Source organism: Pongo abelii, chromosome 8 (genome assembly GCF_028885655.2).
Source record: "Pongo abelii isolate AG06213 chromosome 8, NHGRI_mPonAbe1-v2.0_pri, whole genome shotgun sequence".
In the NCBI taxonomy this organism is placed as follows: Eukaryota; Metazoa; Chordata; class Mammalia; order Primates; family Hominidae; genus Pongo; species Pongo abelii.
Window position 1 is genome coordinate 71,502,908 of NC_071993.2, and position 18,404 is coordinate 71,521,311.

The 18,404-nt window shown below is 40.0% G+C and overlaps 1 protein-coding gene across 4 annotated transcripts in view; it reads left to right on the forward strand.

Moving 5' to 3' along the window:
* Positions 1 to 18,404, forward strand: part of MICU1 (mitochondrial calcium uptake 1) — a 260,802-nt gene that overhangs the window by 149,011 nt on the left and 93,387 nt on the right. For all 4 annotated transcript variants that reach the window (XM_002820833.6, XM_063727353.1, XM_009245493.4 and 1 more), the window contains 2 exons: positions 2,599 to 2,681; positions 4,550 to 4,747. In XM_002820833.6, coding sequence (XP_002820879.3) covers positions 2,599 to 2,681; positions 4,550 to 4,747 — 281 coding nt within the window. The remainder of the gene's footprint in view (positions 1 to 2,598; positions 2,682 to 4,549; positions 4,748 to 18,404) is intronic.

Genomic DNA, 18,404 nt, shown 5'->3' on the forward strand with positions numbered 1-18,404 from the left:
AAAACATGACAAACCAGCCAGGTGCTGTGGCTCACACCTATAATCCTAGCACTTTGGGGGGCTGAGGCAGGAGGATCATTTGAGGCCAGGAGTTTAAGACCAGCTTGGGCAATGTAGTGAGACCCTGTCTCCACAAAACATAGAAAAATTATCCAGGCTTGGTGGCACGCACCTGTAGTCCTAGCTACTCCAGAGGCTGAGGCAGGATTGCTTGAGCCCAGAAGTCTGAGGTTGCATTGAGCTATGACTGTGTCACTGCATTCTAGCCTAGGTGACAGAACAAGACCCTGTCCCAAAAAACAAAAACACATGACAAACCTATCTGAGAGTTTAATATTGCTTGTGGATCTTCCATTTACTACCATCAAGCCTAAACTCCTGAGCATAACACAGGCAGTGTTTCTGTGATATTGGTTATCTCCTTGAGATGATCAACTTGGAATGTTCAGCTTTTGCAGAGACTGACATAACCAGTGAGTCATGTTTTGTTGCTTAGTTTTTAGGTCAAATCGTGTCAGCATGAAGAGTGTGTGTTTATCATTTTAAGTACCTCTGTGTTCACGTTAGAGGCCATGGAACATAAAGAAAGTTTGTAGGCTTTGGAGTCAGTGTTGACTTAAGTTCAATTCCCAGTTCTGCCAAAAAGGAGCTGTGTGATTTTTGAGCTAGCCATTTAACTGCTTTGAGCCCCAATATCCTCCTCTGTTTAAAAAATAAAGAAATGAAAGTTTTCAAGATTGAGAGCATGAAGTCAAATAATAAACATCTCCCATTATCTAGCTCAATGCCTGCCACATAGTAACTCCTCAGTAAAATGTAACATTCAGACAGGTAGCAAAAATTTGAGAAGTGACAATAAATATACAAAACTAATTCCCCCAGCTGCATCCTTCCCAGCAATTGAAGACTGGGCATGGTGGCTCACACCTGTAATCTCAGGACTTTGAGAGGCCAAGGTGGGAGGATCACTTGAGGTCAGGAGTTCAAGACCAGCCTAGCTGACATGGTGAAACCCTGTCTCTATGTGGCCTAAACGAAAGCAAACCTATTGGAAGTCATTATCAAGTGAAGCAGACAATTGGAAGCTGACACACACATGATTCACCCAGGCAACTAAAAACCAGGGGTTTCCAGCCTAGCTGCCTAGCTACCTGAAAATGGAATTTGAGCCCAGAAAGTGTTGCTGTTGACAAATTCATGAGCAGGATGGGAATATGGCCTCTCTAACAATTATGCATAATATACAAAATCCATTTTACTTTTTTCTCTACATAAAATCTTTACTTTTTTCATGTAAATGGTATTAACTGAAATTTTAATTCAATAGTATAAGGACACATAGAATATTTATTTTGGTTTATTCTCTACAGCTGTATAAATTTGAAGCACCAAAGGAAGGAAGTAAACAACTTAGTTTTCTTTACCAGAACATTTAGTATGGGAAGGGAGGAGGGCTATTGAGTTTATGTTTTATTCCAATGCACAGAGTACATTAATGATATTATGACTGATCTAGGAATACTAAAGAAGCCTTGAAGAGCTTTCATCATTAAGGGAAAGCTTTGTCAAGCTTTGCCAAGCTTTGCATTTTTTCATTTTGTTATTTAAACTAGAGCTTAATTTTACCATTTAAGTATATTTAGTAATTTGTGTATGCAGCTGACGTGATTGAAATAGGGGGCTGAGGCCAGACGCAGTGGCTCACACCTGTAATCCCAGCACTTTGGGAGGCCAAGGCGAGTGGATCACTTGAGGTCAGGAGTTCAAGACCAGCCTGGTCAACATGGTGAAACCCCGTCTCTGCTAAAAATACAAAAATTAGCCAGGCATGGTTGTACATGCCTATAATCCCACTTACTCGGGTGGCTGAGGCATGAGAATCACTTCAACCCTGGAGGCGGAGGTTGCAGTGAGCCAAGATGGCACTACTGCACTCCAGCTTGGGCAACAGAGTGAAACTGTCTCAAAAAAAAAAAAAAATAGGAGGCTGAGTACCTTACAGTATACTTTTCTGCCTTACCATAGAGCTGTAGTGATAATGAATAAACTAATAAAAGAAACCAACTTGAAATTATCCATGTTGGCAGGGTGACATGCCCAGCCAGAACTCCTGACTGTACTTAAAATAAAGAGACTAGAAAGAACAAAGTAGAAAGCTGGCTTGTTGTGAGGGCAAGACTAAGATGTAGTGTTTCAACTTCTTACTTTGCAGCAATATGTTTCACCCTAGACACACTTTCTTGCCCAGATAAGTAAATACCATATTCAAGCAACAGAACATTAATATTACACAGCTAAGAAGATGGTGTCTCTGAAAGCAAAGCTAAACCATTTAAGACAAAGAATGTTGAAACAAAAAGATAGACAAGTGCCGTCTTTACTGGCCATAGTACTACTCTTTTTTGGTTTCAAGGAGTATTCCTTAAAAGGGTGATCTCAATAAATGCAGTTTCATTTTCCATTTATTGAGACTTTGACTCAGTCACTTTTATGGTGACTTTGATATTACATTTTAGTGTTTAGCCTTTTGTTTTTCTTTAAAAAGGGATTTATTTTTGGTCAATGCCTTCTAAATATTTTTTTTTCTCTCCTCTGCAGCTCCTCAGAGAAATTTTGAAATTGCCTTCAAGATGTTTGATTTGAATGGAGATGGAGAAGTAGATATGGAGGAGTTTGAACAGGCAAGTTGTCCTGGAGAGTTCCTCTAAATACATTAATATTTAAAATACATTTTCATGTGCCTTGGAGTTACCTTAGCCTTGGTCAGTATACTCAGAGGCTATTCCAATTTTTGAGGTACCTAAAATGTCATTTCTCAAAATTATTCTTTGAACAGGTGGGTTGGTTTTATTTATTTGTTTTCACTCTAAACGTAATGAATTATTTGAACATACCATTAAGGTCACGGTTGCTCTGATTCTCCAACATAAATTAGGTTATAATGCCTCTAGCTGGGAAGCTAAATTATGGCAATTCAACATTTACCAAAAAGCTGCTATGTACTAGGCAGTTCCAGAATACAAGGACTACATATTTTCTTAAAGGATTTCTATAAGAGAAGGAAAAATGGTGCCATACCTTTGACTATAGCAGGTGACAATTTCTAAATCCTAGGAATAGATTACATTTCCATAGAACTTCTGCCATTGGGGAGCCATGGTGCTTCTCCAGATACAGTTATTATGATTGCCAGAATTGGTCTCAAAACAGAAAAACTGTGTGTATAGGAAAAAGCATTTTTCGTATTCTCAAAATGAGGAAAGGGGCAAATATTCCAGGAAGTGGGAGAAAGTATCAGGTACATTATATAAGGTAAGAAACTGGGCTGGACACGATCACTCATGCTTATAATCCCAGCACTTTGGGAGGCAGAGGCGGTGGGGGGACCACTTGAGGCTAGTTTGAAACCAGCCTGGGCAACATAATGAGACCCTATCTCTACAGGGGAAAAAAAAATTAGCTGGGATTGGTGGTATGTGCCTGTAGTCCTAGCTACTCCGGAGGCTGTGGTGGGAGGATCACCTGAGCACAGGAATTTGAAGTTGCAGTGAGCTATGATTGTGCCATTGCACCCCAGCCTGTATGACAGAGCAAAACCCTGTCTCTTTTTTTTTTTTTTTTTGAGATGGAGTCTCGCTCTGTCACCCAGGCTGGAGTGCAGTGGCACAATCTTGGCTCGCTACAACCTCCACCTCCCGGGTTCAAGTGATTCTCCTGCCTCAGCCTCATGAGCAGCTGGGATTATAGGCACCCACCACCACACCCGGCTAATTTTTGTGTTTTTAGTAGAGATGGGGTTTCACCATCTTGGCCAGGCTGGTCTCGAACTCCTGACCTCAGGTGATCCACCCACCTCAGCTTCCCAAAGTGCTGGGATCATAGGCATCAGCCACCACACCCGGCCGTGAGAGAGTTTTTGAGTCTCCAAAACAAATGTTCATCCTTTCCTGAACAGAGATTTTCTAAGAGGATCCCAATTATAAAGTTGTCAGGCTGTCTGTGTTAGAACCCTAATTCTGCTACTTGCCAGCTGCTTGACCTTGAGCAAGTTATTTAATTCCATGTGCTTCAATCTCATTTATAAAATAAGGATAATAATAGGACCTATAAGATTATTGTAGGCTGGGTGCGGTGGCTCACACCTGCAATCCCAGGACTTTGGGAGGCCAAGGTGGGAGGATCACTTGAGATCAGGAGTTCAAGACCAGCCTGGCGGACATGGTAAAACCCCGTCTCTATTAAAATACAAAAAATTAGCCAGGCATGATGGTGCGTACCTATAGTCCCAGCTACCCAGGAGGCTGAGGCATGAGAATTGCTTGAACCCAGGAGGTAGAGGTTACAGTGAGCTGATTTTGTACCACTGCACTCCAGCCTGGGTGACAGAGACTCTGTCTCAAAAAAAAAAAAAATTGTTGTAAACATTAAAAGAGATAATTATAATACAGAGTAGGCAAATAGTAAACAATAGTTATGATTCTTACTTTTCTATGTGTATGTTTTTTCACTTCCTAATATTTTTCTGGATGCGGGTTTGATTCTGTATTAGGTTCAGAGCATCATTCGCTCCCAAACCAGTATGGGAATGCGCCATAGAGATCGTCCGACTACTGGCAACACCCTCAAGTCTGGCTTGTGTTCAGCCCTCACAACCTACTTTTTTGGAGCTGATCTGAAGGGAAAGCTGACAATCAAAAACTTCCTCGAATTTCAGCGTAAACTTCAGCATGATGTTCTGAAGCTCGAGGTAGGTCTTCCTTAGACTTAGTAGATCCATCACATGTGGAGCTGATGGGCAGGAGGGCCTGTACTATAGGCATTCTTTCCATTTACCTCCAGCTGTGAGAACTGATTGGTTTGAAGCTTATCAGTGATTTATAAACTGACAGCAGATAGGAAACAACATGTTCTGTGAAAATGTCATGAAGTGAAGTATTTCTGGAATCGAAAACCAAAAACCTCTAAGTTGAAAATCTTAGCTGTCTTTGTATGCTCTGTTTGTGGAGAAAGAAACTCAGGGGTCACAGCCATTCTCAATCCAAGCATATATTCCTGCTTTTTTGTTTATTGTGTGGAAGACACCAGAAGACGGAGATGAAGAAGGATGGATAATTGCAAAGGTAGTAAGAGCTGGAAACACAAAATGTCAGAATAAAAATATGTGTGCTTAATAAAAGTATATGTGCTTAACCAGGCACAGTGGCACACACCCATAGTCCCAGCTACCCAGGAGGCTAAGGTGGGAGAATCGCTTGAGCCCAGGAGTTTGAGAGCAGCCTGGGCAACACAGTGAGATCCTGTCTCTTTAATTGTTTAAGGCAATGTTGCTGAGAGTTGCGAAGGTATCTTACTGTGTTTTGGGATTTACAAGTTTACTTTTCCATTTAAAGTTTAGACCATCATGCTATTCTAGCTATTTATTCTATTCCATTCAAAACATTGATCAAAGCCTTCTATATGTATTTTTGTCTAGAGACAAAAATCTGGTCTCTAATTTCTTGACATTTTTAAAAATTCTCTTACACTGGTGTTTCCCAACCTTTTTTTTTTTCTTTTTTTTTTTTGAGACAGTCTTAACTCCATCAGCCAGGGTGGAGTGCAGTGGCATGATATGATCTTGGCTCACTGCAACCTCCACCTCCCAGGTTCAAGCAATTCTCCTGCCTCAGCCTCTCGAGTAGCTGGAATTACGGGCATGTGCCACCACACCCGGCTAATTTTATATTTTTATTAGAGATGCAGTTTCACCATGTTGGCCAGACTGGTCTTGAACTCCTGACCTCACGTGATCCTCCTGCCTCGGCCTCCCATAGTGCTGGGATTACAGGTGTAAGCCACTGCACCCAGCCTCTCTTTTTCTTTTAACACACGCCCTACCTTAATATTATTTGGAATTTCAAAACATTAAATACTGTAACTAAAACAGGTGAAAATATTGGAGAAAGGTGCTATGTTGTTTTTAAACTATATATGTTACTTCTGTATCTGCTTTCCCATGTTTCCCCAAGATTCTTATATATGATTTCACCTTTTCCACCCACTTGTCTCAATTGTGTTGTTTCATTCAATGTCGTTTTGTTGTAACATTGATGAGCGGGAACAAATCGATTTCCCCCTAGAGCCACTGTCTGTGCGGAGTCCCCTGTCTGAGTTTTCCCTGAGTACTCCAGTTTCCTCTCATATCCCAAAGATGTACATGTTCAGTGCACTGGAGTGTCTAAATGGTCCCAGTCTAAGAGAGTGGGTGTGTGTGAGTGTGCCCTGAGATGGAGCGGCATCTTGTCCGGGGTGGGTTCCTGCTTTGCACCCAGAGCAGCCAGGATAGTCTCTGATCATCCTCCATCCTGAACTGGAATAAGCATGTTAGAAAATGAAAGAATGCAAATTATTGTGAAATAAACTCATAAAGTAGATGATAAACAACGCAGTGCAAAAGCTCTCAGTGAGCCTGCTGTATTGATTATTGTTTATGTTTGAACTTCATGGTAGGAGGAGGTACTTATTACAGTTTTCACTTTGCAAACATTTATTTTTTGATTTAACCCACCACCACTATGACCACCGACATCTAATCACTAAAAATTGGGTAAATGACTATCTTACTTGTTTTTATCAATCTTTCTTAGATCTATATATGGCTCACATTTATTTCAGTGTTTACTATTAGAAGTGTTTTGGGTCTTTATTTAGAAATTTGGTGATGCCTTTGTTTTCGTTTTAAGATGGAGTCTTGCTCTGTCTCCCGAGCTGGAGTGCAGTGGCACGATCTCCACTCACTGCAGCCTCCACCTCCTGGGTTCAAGTGATTCTCCTGCCTCAGCCTCCTGAGTAGCTGGGATGACAGGCGTGCCCCACCACGCCCAGCTAATTTTTGTATTTTTAGTACAGTCAGGGCTTTACCATGTTGGCCAGGCTGGTCTCGAACTCCCAACCTCAGGTGATCTGCCCACCTTGGCCTCCCAAAGTGCTGGGATTACAGGTGTGAGCCACCACTCCCAGCCATGGTGATGTTTTTGTGACCAGCAATATTCCATGGGAAATTAACTCTCATCTTTATCAATTAGCCTGTGATAACATTGGTTTTGTTATGCATTGTTTGTTATGCATTGTTTCACTCAAAGTCTCAGTTTCCTAGAACCTAGTGAAGACGTACTGTATAGTAAAAGGTCAGTAAATGTTTGCCATGTTGAAAAGTTCTACAGCTTCCCTATTCCTTTTTTTCTTTCTTTTTTTTTTTCTTAACTAAATATTGTATAGGATTTTCTTTTTTTCAGTACCTTTACATGAACCAAACCCAGCTTCCCTATTCTAACTTCCTTTGCACAGCTGGATAGATAACTTCTCTGTCTAGTGAAAAGCTCAAGGCTAAGTAAGTATCAGGAAAGGTTAAGTGCTTAGACTTCAAAGGGTTTTTTCTTCATCGCATACAGAGGAATGTGACACATCAGCCTAGAAAATCACTTGAAAAGATTTCAACAATAATAGAAGCAAAAGTCATTATCTGGTCAGCTCTCAGTAAACCAGAAAATTAGTCATAAATTAATCGTAATACCTCAGTTTCTAAATATTCTAGTTAGCGACATTTTCCTTTTGTCTAGTTGTACATAGAGGGCTCTATCTTCAGAATAACCACAGTACTCTTGTTTTTTGCCAGTTACCTTGACACAGTAAACTGTAGCAGATCATGGAGTTCAAAATATAACTTCACAGAATGAAGAAAATGTATGTCCAATAGCATTTAAGTATTATGCTTCCAGAGCTTTATTTGGAAATGGTAACATTACTATTTTTACCCTATGGAAAACATATACTTCTGAGGCAGTGAATTTTATTTTGTTCACTGATTTATATTGGGTATTTTTATATATAAAATATACTAGATATGTTACAACAAATATACACACACACACACACATACACACACACAAAGGCATAGTGCTTACCTTTGTGAAGTTTGCATTCTTATAGGAATGTTCCAATATACTCCTCAGAGTATAGAAGAAAGAAGTAGACCTCATCTAACAATGTTTGTGTAAGAGTTAGTATGTTCTAGGGTTCAAGTCGTATGCCTTGCCTTCCTAGTATGCATATATACCCAGACTGGTCTTCTTTGGTAGTATTTGTAACATAATCTGGGAATGTAAGTGATTTACCTTATTAATTATGTAATTACAATTAAACAGAGTGTAGGTCCAAAAAATGTAGTTAAAGAAGCACAAACTAGGGTAATACTTTTAGCAAAAACAAAAACAAACAAAGAAATTTTAAAAAAACAATAAAAACAAAAAAACTTTTAGCAAAAACATACAGGGTCAACCAGAGCACTGAGCAGGTGCCAGCCTGATCACAATCTAAACCAACACTTGTTCCTAGAAACACAAATGAGAGCCTAGAGAAAGAGAGCACAGGACTTTTGTCTTGCATACTGAGATGCTATAGAGTTGAAAGCCCACTAACATATTGTGTAGAAGGCCAGGCACAGTGGCTCACGCCTGTAATCCCAGCACTTTGGGAGTCCAAGGGGGGCGGATCACGAAGTCAGGAGATTGAGACCATCCTGTCCAACATGGTGAAACCCCATCTCTACTAATAACACAAAAAACTAGCCGGGCATGGTGGCACGTGCCTGTAGTCCCAGCTACTCAGGAGGCTGAGGCAGGGGAATCACTTGAACCGGGGAGGTGGAGGTTGCAGTAAGCCAAGATTGCACCACTGCACTCCAGCCTGGTGACAGAGCAAGATTCCGTCTCAAAAAAAACATATTGTGTAGCATGCCCATGAGGGAAAATATTATAAAGCAGATTAGGGGTTTCATACATGTGTTCCTACATATAGCCTACAGCCAAATGCAGAAAAAAAGAGATGTAAAAGGCAATCGTATCTAAGATACTTACTCTAGAAGGCTCTCTTTTGTTTGACATTGATGTGGAACTATTGTAGGCTTTGGACCAAGATGTGCTAAGACTGTTCCTTTTGCCAGTCAGCAGTTCCTCATGTGAGAGACCAATAGACTCTTGTGAAAGAATGCAGCCTAACATGTAGTAAGTGTTCTGTAAGTGGCTAGTAATACTGAATCCACTCTTCCCATATCATGGCATAAGTCTAGTGCTATGGTTTCATTATACACCACCCCACCCCCCCAACCAAAGTTCATGTATTGGAAATTTATTGCTGTTGTATCACTGTTAAGAGGCAGGGGCTTTAAGAGGTGATTAGGTCATGAGGGCTCTGCTATCATAAATGCATTAATGTCATTTTCATGGAAGTGGCTATTACTGTGGTAGTGGGCTCCTGATTAAAGGGTAAGTTTGGCCCCCATTTACCCTCTGTCTTACATGTTTGCTTGCCCATCCACCATGAAAGGACCCCTGCCAGATATTGGTGCTATGCTCTTGGACTTCCCAGCCTCCAAAACCATGAGCCAAATAAACTTCTGTTCTTTATCAATTATCCAATTTGTGGTATTCTTTTATACCAGCAGAAAATGGACGAAGACATCCAGTAGAATAAGTACCTTCTTATTGATGACCTCCTTATGTAAAATTTCATCAGTCAGTACTGTGTCTTCCCAACTACATTTGTAGTTCTTTGAGGAAGCATGACTAGCAGCAAGAGTATAGGCTTTAGCGCTAATGAGGCCTTGGTTAAAATTTTGGTCCCACCACTTACTGGCTATGTGATGTTTGATTAGTTATTCATTCTCTCAGAGCCTGGCTCCTCATTTGTAAAACAGGGCAATGGTTAAGTGAGATGATGTTTGTAATGGGATGAATTGTGTCCCATCAAAATTCCAAAATTCCTATGTTGATGTCCCAACCCCCAGTATCTCAGAATATGACTTTACTTGGAGATAAGGTCTTTAAAGAGGTGATTGCATTAAATGAGGGGAAGAGTGGGCTCTAATCCAACCTGACTGGTGTCCATATAAGAAGAAGAAATTTAGGCACAACAAAAAGACCCAAGAGACAATCATGTGAAGAGGCAGCCAGAAGGCAGTCATCTGTAAGCCAAGGAGAGAAGCCTCAGAGGAAACCAACCCTGCTGACCCCTTGAACTTAGTATAGCCTCCAGAACTATGAGAAAAAGTCCTAGTCTGTAGTATTTTGCTATGGGAGCCTTAGCAAACTAATAAAATATTTCATACCTAACACCACCTGGCATGCACTGTGCCTTTAATAAGTGTGTTCACCTTCCCATTTATACCCACTGCCACCTAGTATGGCAACAGGCATATAAATAGGTCATCTCACTTGGATGATTGAAAGGCCTTACTTTCATGTTGAAATAGTTTTCTGATAAAACTTCTGGAAAATGGCAGCAATTTTTGTTTTTATGAAACACTTTTAATTTCACTTTTCTAAGTTTGGGTAATTTCTCCTTTCATTGAGTATGAAATATAATCTCATCATCACAGCCAAGAGGAAAACAGAAATGATTAATAGTATCTTAATAACTTTTGTATGGGTTTTATAATTCCACCATTCTTTCTATCCATCTCTCACTAGCTTCATTTCATTACTTACCTACTTTAAAACTTCAGATCCAGGAGATTTATTGTTCCATTTAGTTATTTCTGTCTTTTTCTCATCACAGTAGCTTTGAAAGTGAAGAGAGTGCTATTTATCTGTCAAACTTAATTTCCAGAGGGGTCAGAGAAAAGGGTTAAGTTCATGATCATTTATTGAGTACCTACTATGAGCCAGGCACTTTATATACATTACATGCCTTCTTTATTTTAATGCTCAACAACCCTGTCAGGTTTATTGATGTTTTACCCATGTTCTGTATGTAGAAACTGAAACACAAAGAGGTAAAAGTCACAGGACTATTACATGGTAGAACTAGGATTCCAACTCTGGTCTACTTCACACTGTCTTTCAGACTGAACTATTTCTGTTCTTTGTCTGATTAAGTTATTACTTTTAGTCTGAAATGGCATTTCTGGACCTGATTTATTTGGGACTCTAAAGAAAAATAAAATTTTCTGAATTTTAGAGACAGAAAAAGACCAAATTTCTGGAATATGTACAGTCTACCTTCTTCAGAATCATCTTTTACCAATTTCTTTGCCACTCAAGTCTTATGACTGTGAAGAAATACACTGTTCTTTTGTGCTTGCAAGATACTACCTGAACTAGCCATTTAATTATATTTAATCACAAGAATTATTAGCTGCTGGATTTTACAGCTATTTTAATGCTGTTAATTCTGATCTTTTTTTTTTTCATTCTACCCTTTTTTCTTTATTTGGGAACTCAAAAAACAGGTTTAAAAGAATGACTTAAGAATATAAGGTTGGTTTTTAAAATTCTCTTTTAAGAGTATTAAAAATTTCATCTAAGGCTATTGAGAACTATTGAGTTCCTTGGAGATAGGTGCTAAATCTAATTCCAGTTAATATATTCATTGATTTCTTAATGACTGTAGCAAGTAGGATGTCAGTCAAAACTGAAAGGCATTAGAAAATTATTTGAAAGATTATGGTTAATTTTAATTTGAGAGGGGTAAGGGGGAAAAGGAGCTGTCATATCAAAAAAAAAAAAAGCAAAAACTAATTTGTAGAAGAAAGAAGCAGCCAACTCCAGAATATAAGACAAGGACACTGAAAAGGTATTGTCTAATAGAATTCCAGTCTGTAGCATGACCTTGCTTATAAGCTGGGATTCACGTGCTTATCAAATAACCAATAAAATTGTTACATTTTGTCTGGGCACGATGGCTCATGCCTGTAATCCCAGCACTTTGAGAGGCCAAGGCAGGCAGATAACCTGAGGTCAGGAGTTTGAGACCAGCCTGGTCAACATGGCAAAACCCCATCTCTACTAAAAATACAAAATTAGCCGAATGTGGAGGCACATGCCTATAATCCCAGCTACTTGGGAGGCTGAGGCAGGAGAATCACTTGAACCCAGGAGGCAGAGGTTGCAGTGAGCTGAGATCATGCCATTGTACTCCAGTCTCATGCCATTGCACTCCAGGGCAACAAGAGTGAAACTCTGTCTCAAAAAAAAAAAAAAAAAATTGTTATGTTTTAAGAAGCATGAGTGTCAATTATCTAAAGGTAAATTGGGTATGATTCAGAGGATAACAGTAACTGATTTATATTTCAGTCACTGATTATATTTCAGTCTTCAAGAAAAAGTATTGAGGTTAACTAGATTTGTTCAATCAGAAAGAAAAAGAGAGATATAAAGAACTATGTTAATTATTCTCATCTGTCAATGAGAATAGAGACAAGGCCGGGTGCAGTGGCTCACTTCTGTAATCCCAGCACTTTGGAAGGATGAGGCAGGTGGATCACCTGAGGTCAGGAGTTCGAAACCAGCCTGGCCAACATGGCGAATCCCCGTTTCTATTAAAGATACAGAAAATTAGGCCGGGAGCAGTGGCTCATGCCTGTAATCCCAGCACTTTGGGAGGCCGAGTGGGTGGATCACCTGAGATCAGGAGTAAGAGACTAGCCTGGCCAAGATGGTGAAACCCCATCTATACTAAAAATACAGAAATCAGCCGGGTCTGGTGGCACATCCCTGTAATCCCAGCTGCTTGGGAGGCTGAGGCATGATAATTGCTTGAGCCCGGGAGGTGGAAGTTGCAGTGAGCCAAGATCGCACCATTGCACTCCAGTCTCGGCAGCAGAGTGAGACTCTGTCTCAAAAGACAAAACAAAACAAAACAAAAAAAACAGAAAATTAGTCAGGCGTGGTGGCATACGCCTGTAATCCCAGCTACTCGGGAGGCTGAGGCATAAGAATTGCCTGAACCCAGGAGGTGGAGGTTGGAATGAGCCAAGATTGCACTACTGCACTCCAGCCTGGGCAACAGAGTAAGACTTCGTCTCAAAAAAAAAAAAAAAAAGAATAGAGATAAAAAAAATGAAGGTATTAAGTTAAATATCAAGGAGCTTTTTAAAAAAATTATAACTACAACTAAATGATTAAAAGTACCTAAAGAGATTCTAGAATCACCCACCCTTTAAATCATCAAGTTGACATCTTTCTACCCATCTTTTTAAAGTGCTAAAGTAGAATTAAATCTGTCTGATGCAACAAACGACCGTATCAAGGGACATGCCTCAGCTCCTTTCCTGGCCAAAATATTATAGAAAAGGAGACCAGAAGGCAAGAAGGCTTTCAATCAAACGCTTGCTGGAACTAGAACACTCTTTGGCAAAGTAGGTTTCTTTTTGCACTGATAGCCCAGTTTTGTTTGTTTTGTTTTCTGGGGAAGTGTAAACTAAATGATGAGACCTGACTCTTGATTTAATTAAATCCAAGAAACAAAATGATATGTTCAATGACATTTCCTTTAGTTTTGTACTTCCACTTTGCCTCTACAAAGCAGAATGTGGGTAGTTTCTTATTCCATCCTTAGAGGTTTCCAGTTTGACTTTTCCAAAAATTGGAAGAGTTTGTTAAAGAGTACAGTAGTCCTCCCTTATCTGCAATTTCTCTTTCTAAGGTTTCAGTTACCTGCCGTCAACTGTAGTTCAAAAATATTAAATGGAAAATTCCAGAAATAAACAGTTCGTAACTTTCAGATTGCATGCCTTTCTGAGTAGTGCGATAAAATCTCATGAGGTCCCACTTGTTCTGCGGGAACATGAATGATCTCTTTGTCAGCATATAGAGGCTGTCTGCACTGCCCACCCCTTAGTCACTTAGTAGTCATCTCTGTTACCAGATTGACTGTTGCAGTGTTGGAGTGCTTGTGTTTAAGTAACCTTTATTTTATTTACTAATGGCCCCAAAGCACAAGAGTAGTGATGCTGGTAATGCAGATGTGCCAAAGAGAAGCTGTAAAGTACTTCCTAAAAGGTTGAAAGTTCTCAATAAGGAAAGGAAAAAAATTGTATGGTGAGGTTGCTAAGATCTATGGTAAGAAAAAATCTCCTAGCTGGGAAATTATGAAGAAGGAAAAAAAATTATGCTAATTTTGCTGTTATATCTCAAACTGCAAAAGTTATAGCCACAGTGTGTGATAAGTGCTTAGTTAAGATAGAAAAGACTTTAAATGTGTGAATGAAAGACCTGAACAAGGGCCAGGCATGGTGGCTCATGTCTGTAATCCCAGTACTTTGGGAGGCCGAGGCAGGCGGATCACCTGAGGTCAGGAGTTTGAGACCAACCTGGCCAAATGGTGAAACTCTGTCTTTACTAAGAATACAAAAATTAGCCAGGTGTGGTGGCACGTGCCTGTAATCCCAGCTACTAGGGAGGCTGAGACAGGAGAATCACTTGAACCTGGGAGGCGGAGGTTGCAGTGAGCCAAGATTGTGCCACTGCACTCCAGCCTGGGTGACAGAGTGAGACTATTTCAAAAAAAAAAAAAAAAAAAAGACCTGAACAGAAACATGTGTCATGTGATGGCAAATGGGTTCAGTACTATTCTTGGTTACAGGCATCCACTGGGTATCTCAGAATGCATCTCCCAGGGATAAGAATGACAGCCATACTTGTTTCTTTTGGGTATTTATAACTTCAATGAGCCGGGTATATGTTTAAAGGTTTTTACCAAAAAAAAAAAAAAAACAACAACAACAACTATGGGCTAGGCATGGTGGCTCATACCTATAATCCCAGCACTTTTGGAGGCCAAGGCAGGAGGATCATTTGAGGCCAGGAGTTCAAGCCTGGCCAACATGGCAAAACCCTGTCTCTACTAAAAATACAAAAAAATTAGCCAGTCATAGTGGTGTACACCTGTAATTCCAGCTACTCGGGAGGCTGAGGCATGAGAATCATTTGAACCCAGGAGGTGGAGGTTGCAGGGAGCCAAGATCACACCATTGCACTCCAGCCTGGGCGACAGAGTAAGACTCCATCTCAAAAAAATTTTTTTTTCCTCAGGAGTTTTTATATCAGTCACCCATGTCTTGATAACAACATTCTTTGAAACTAATTCTATTTTCTCTATATATACACATCATGGGGTAGGTCCAATATCTTGCTCTGATGAGATCAGGTTAGCTCTCAGGGTGAGCTAGTTTAATGAGACAATGTATAAAATCCAAAGCCAAACTCTGATTTAATTTCTTGCAATTCCCTTTATTCTCTCCAGCTCAAGTTTGCTATCATTTATGGCTTATAGGTTCTCTGGTTGTAAAATCAAACTGAAAATACTATATAGTTATGTATCGCTTAATGATAAATTGTGAGAAATGCATTGTTAGATGATCTCGTCATTGTGCAAACATCATAGAGTGCATTTACACAAACCTGGATGGTATAGCTATATGGTATACAGGTATACCATAGGCTATATGGTATAGCCTATTGCTCCTATGCTACAAACCTATACAGCATGTTACTGTACTGAAATAATTACTGTATTTTACTAGTACAGTATTTTTAGAAAAACATAAAGCATTTAGTCAACATGTACTGCTTTCTCCTTGCAAAAATCTGGTGAGGAAATGCCACAGCAAGCATTATTTAACCTAATGTGTATATGTATGCGTGTATGTATACGTGTGTGTGCGCGTGTGAGCACACGTGCATGTGTATAAAAGAACTGTAACAATTCTTTTTTTTTTTTTTTTCTTTTTTTTTGAGACAGAGTCTTGCTCTGTCACCCCAGCTAGAGTGCAGTGGTGCAATCTCGGCTCACTGCAACCTCTGCCTCTTGGGTTCAAGTGATTCTCCTGCCTCAGCCTCCTGAGTAGCTGGGATTACAGGCGTGTGCCACCACGCCTGGCTAATTTTTGTATTTTTAGTAGAGATGAGGTTTCACTATGTTGGCCAGGCTGGTCTTGAACTCCTGACCTCAAGTGATCCACTTGCCTCAGCCTCCCAAAGTGCTGGGATAACAGGCGTAAGCCACCGTGCCCGGCCAACAATTCTTTACAAAACAAGGCAATTGTAAAACAATGGTAAGTATTTGTGTAAGTAAACATATCTAAGCATAGAAAAAGCAGAGTAAAAATATGGTATAAAAGATTTTTAAAAAATGGTACATCTATAAAGGCACTTACCATGAATGGGGCTTGCAGGACTGGAAATTGGTTTGGTTGGGTCAGTGAATGAATGATGATGCGTGTGATCTAAGACATTGCTATACATTACTTCAGACTTTATATACACTGTACACTTAGGGTATACTAAATTTATAAAACAAAGTAACTGCATTGCAACCTCACAACATCACTAGGTGATAGGAATTTTTCAGTTCCATGATAATCTTATGGGAACGCCATTATATATGCAGTCTGTCATTGACTGAAATGTCCTTATGCAGCACATGACTGTATATGGTAGAATCTCCATGGTTATGTAAAGCTCCTTTGTAAATGCAACCTTGATAATATCTTGATAATTATTCAGTAAAAGTGTGCCAAAAAGTGCTTTTTTGTTTCAGACCTTTTGGAGAATGAAGGAAAAATTTTAAGAGTGACACTTTGTAGCTTAAATATATTATGTGGGCAAAGTTTTTTAAAGGCATTATCACTTCTGAATCTGACCTTTCAGATGGATCATTAAAAGTGCGGCCGGGCGCCGTGGCTCACGCCTGTAATCCCAGCACTTTGGGAGGCCGAGGTGGGCAGATCACCTGAGGTTGGGAGTTCGAGACCAGCCTGACCAACATGGAGAAACCCTGTCTCTACTAAAAATACAAAATTAGCTGGGCATGGTAGCACATACCTGTAATCCCAGCTACTCGGGAGGCTGAGGCAGGAGAATCGCTTGAACCCGGAAGGCGGAGGTTGCAGTGAGCCGAGATCGTGCCATTGCACTCCAGCCTGGGCAAGAGTGAAACTCTGTCTCAAAAAAGAAAAAGTGCAGAAGACTCATAGAGATTGATATTTTTCTTTGATTTGCAGATAGCTTTGCAATTCCAAAGTCAATGATATGTTAGTGATGCCTTTGTAATATTTGTCAATCCCCAGGATTTTCCTGTTATCAGATGTCTTTAATGTTACATTTTAAGTTCATTTGAAACTGGCCACAAGATAAAAGGAGCTCATAAATAAGTCATGAAGTTTTGATTTTTCTCCATGGAAACTTTTCCTCAATCAGTCTTTCAAATAGTCTTAGCAACATCTTTTTAGTAAAACCCAGGTGCTTCTCAACTTATGAATAAGCTCTATACCAGTGTATAAAAAGTTCTTAGGTCATTTATTTGGAATTCAGAATGCAGGAATAAATTTTTAGTCTCACATACAGCAGAATATTCAAGGTACCACAGAAAGGTAATACAGTGAAATGAAAAGTAGTATAGAAGAAGGTGATTACAAATTTATAGTTCAGTGTTTCATCTATATATACACTTCTAGCTACAACAGTCCGTGGCTACAGACTTCTGTCAGTCTCGAGCATATGTGTAGCATATAGTCAAACAAAAGTTTCAGTACATACTAAAAATACTAGCTAGCACTTCCTGAGAGCTTACCATAAGTCAGACACTATTCTAAGTGCTTTATGTACAGATGCTCCTTCACTTATGATGATGTTTCAGTAAATCCATCATAAGTCAGAAATGCCCTTAACCAGCTACTTGGGAGGATAAGGTGGAAGTATTACCTGAGTCGGAGGAGGTCAAGGCTATAGTGAGCTGTGATTGCCCCACTGCACTCCAGCCTGGGTGACAGAGTGAGACCCTGGCTCAAAAAAAAAGAAAAGAAATACATTTAGTACCCCAATAAACCCACCATAAAGTTCAAAAATTGTTAAGTGGGACCATTGTAAGTTGGGGGCTGTCCGTACGTTGTTTCATTTGATCTTCACAATGCTATGAGGTTAGTATTTAATAAATGAGGAAATTGAGGCACAAAGAGGCTAAATAACTTACTCAAAGTCTCACACATGATAAAGGTGGAGCTGAGATTTGATTCCAGGCAGTCTAGCTCCAGAGTCTTTTTGTTGTTGTTGTTTGTTTGAGATGGAGTGTTTCACTCTTGTTGCCCAGGCTGGAGTGCAGTGGCATGATCTCGGCTCACTGCAACCTCCGCCTCCCTGATTCAAGTGCTTCTCCTGCCTCAGCCTCCCGAATAACTGGAACTACAGGTGCCTACCACCACACCCGGCTAATTTCGTGTATTTGTTTCACCATGGTGGCCAGGCTGGTCTCAAACTCCTGACCTCAGGTGATCCTCCTGCCTTGGCCTCCCAAAGTGCTGGGATTACAGGCATGAGCCACTGTGCCCAGCTCAGAGTCTTTTCTTAACTACTAATAATTTTACACTAGTTTTCCAGGAACTGTGGTAAATGCTTAAGATACAAAGATGAGAAAAACATTGTTCTGCTTTCAAGAAGCTTATAAAGGTAGGATAAATGAACAAGAAATACTTGCACAGTGCATAAGTAAAGTTCAGTTGTAGAGATATGTATATGGTACAATGAGAACATAAACTGGGACATGTGAATCAGTCTGTGAAGTAAGAGAGCAGGGGACTGCTTAGTTTTCTC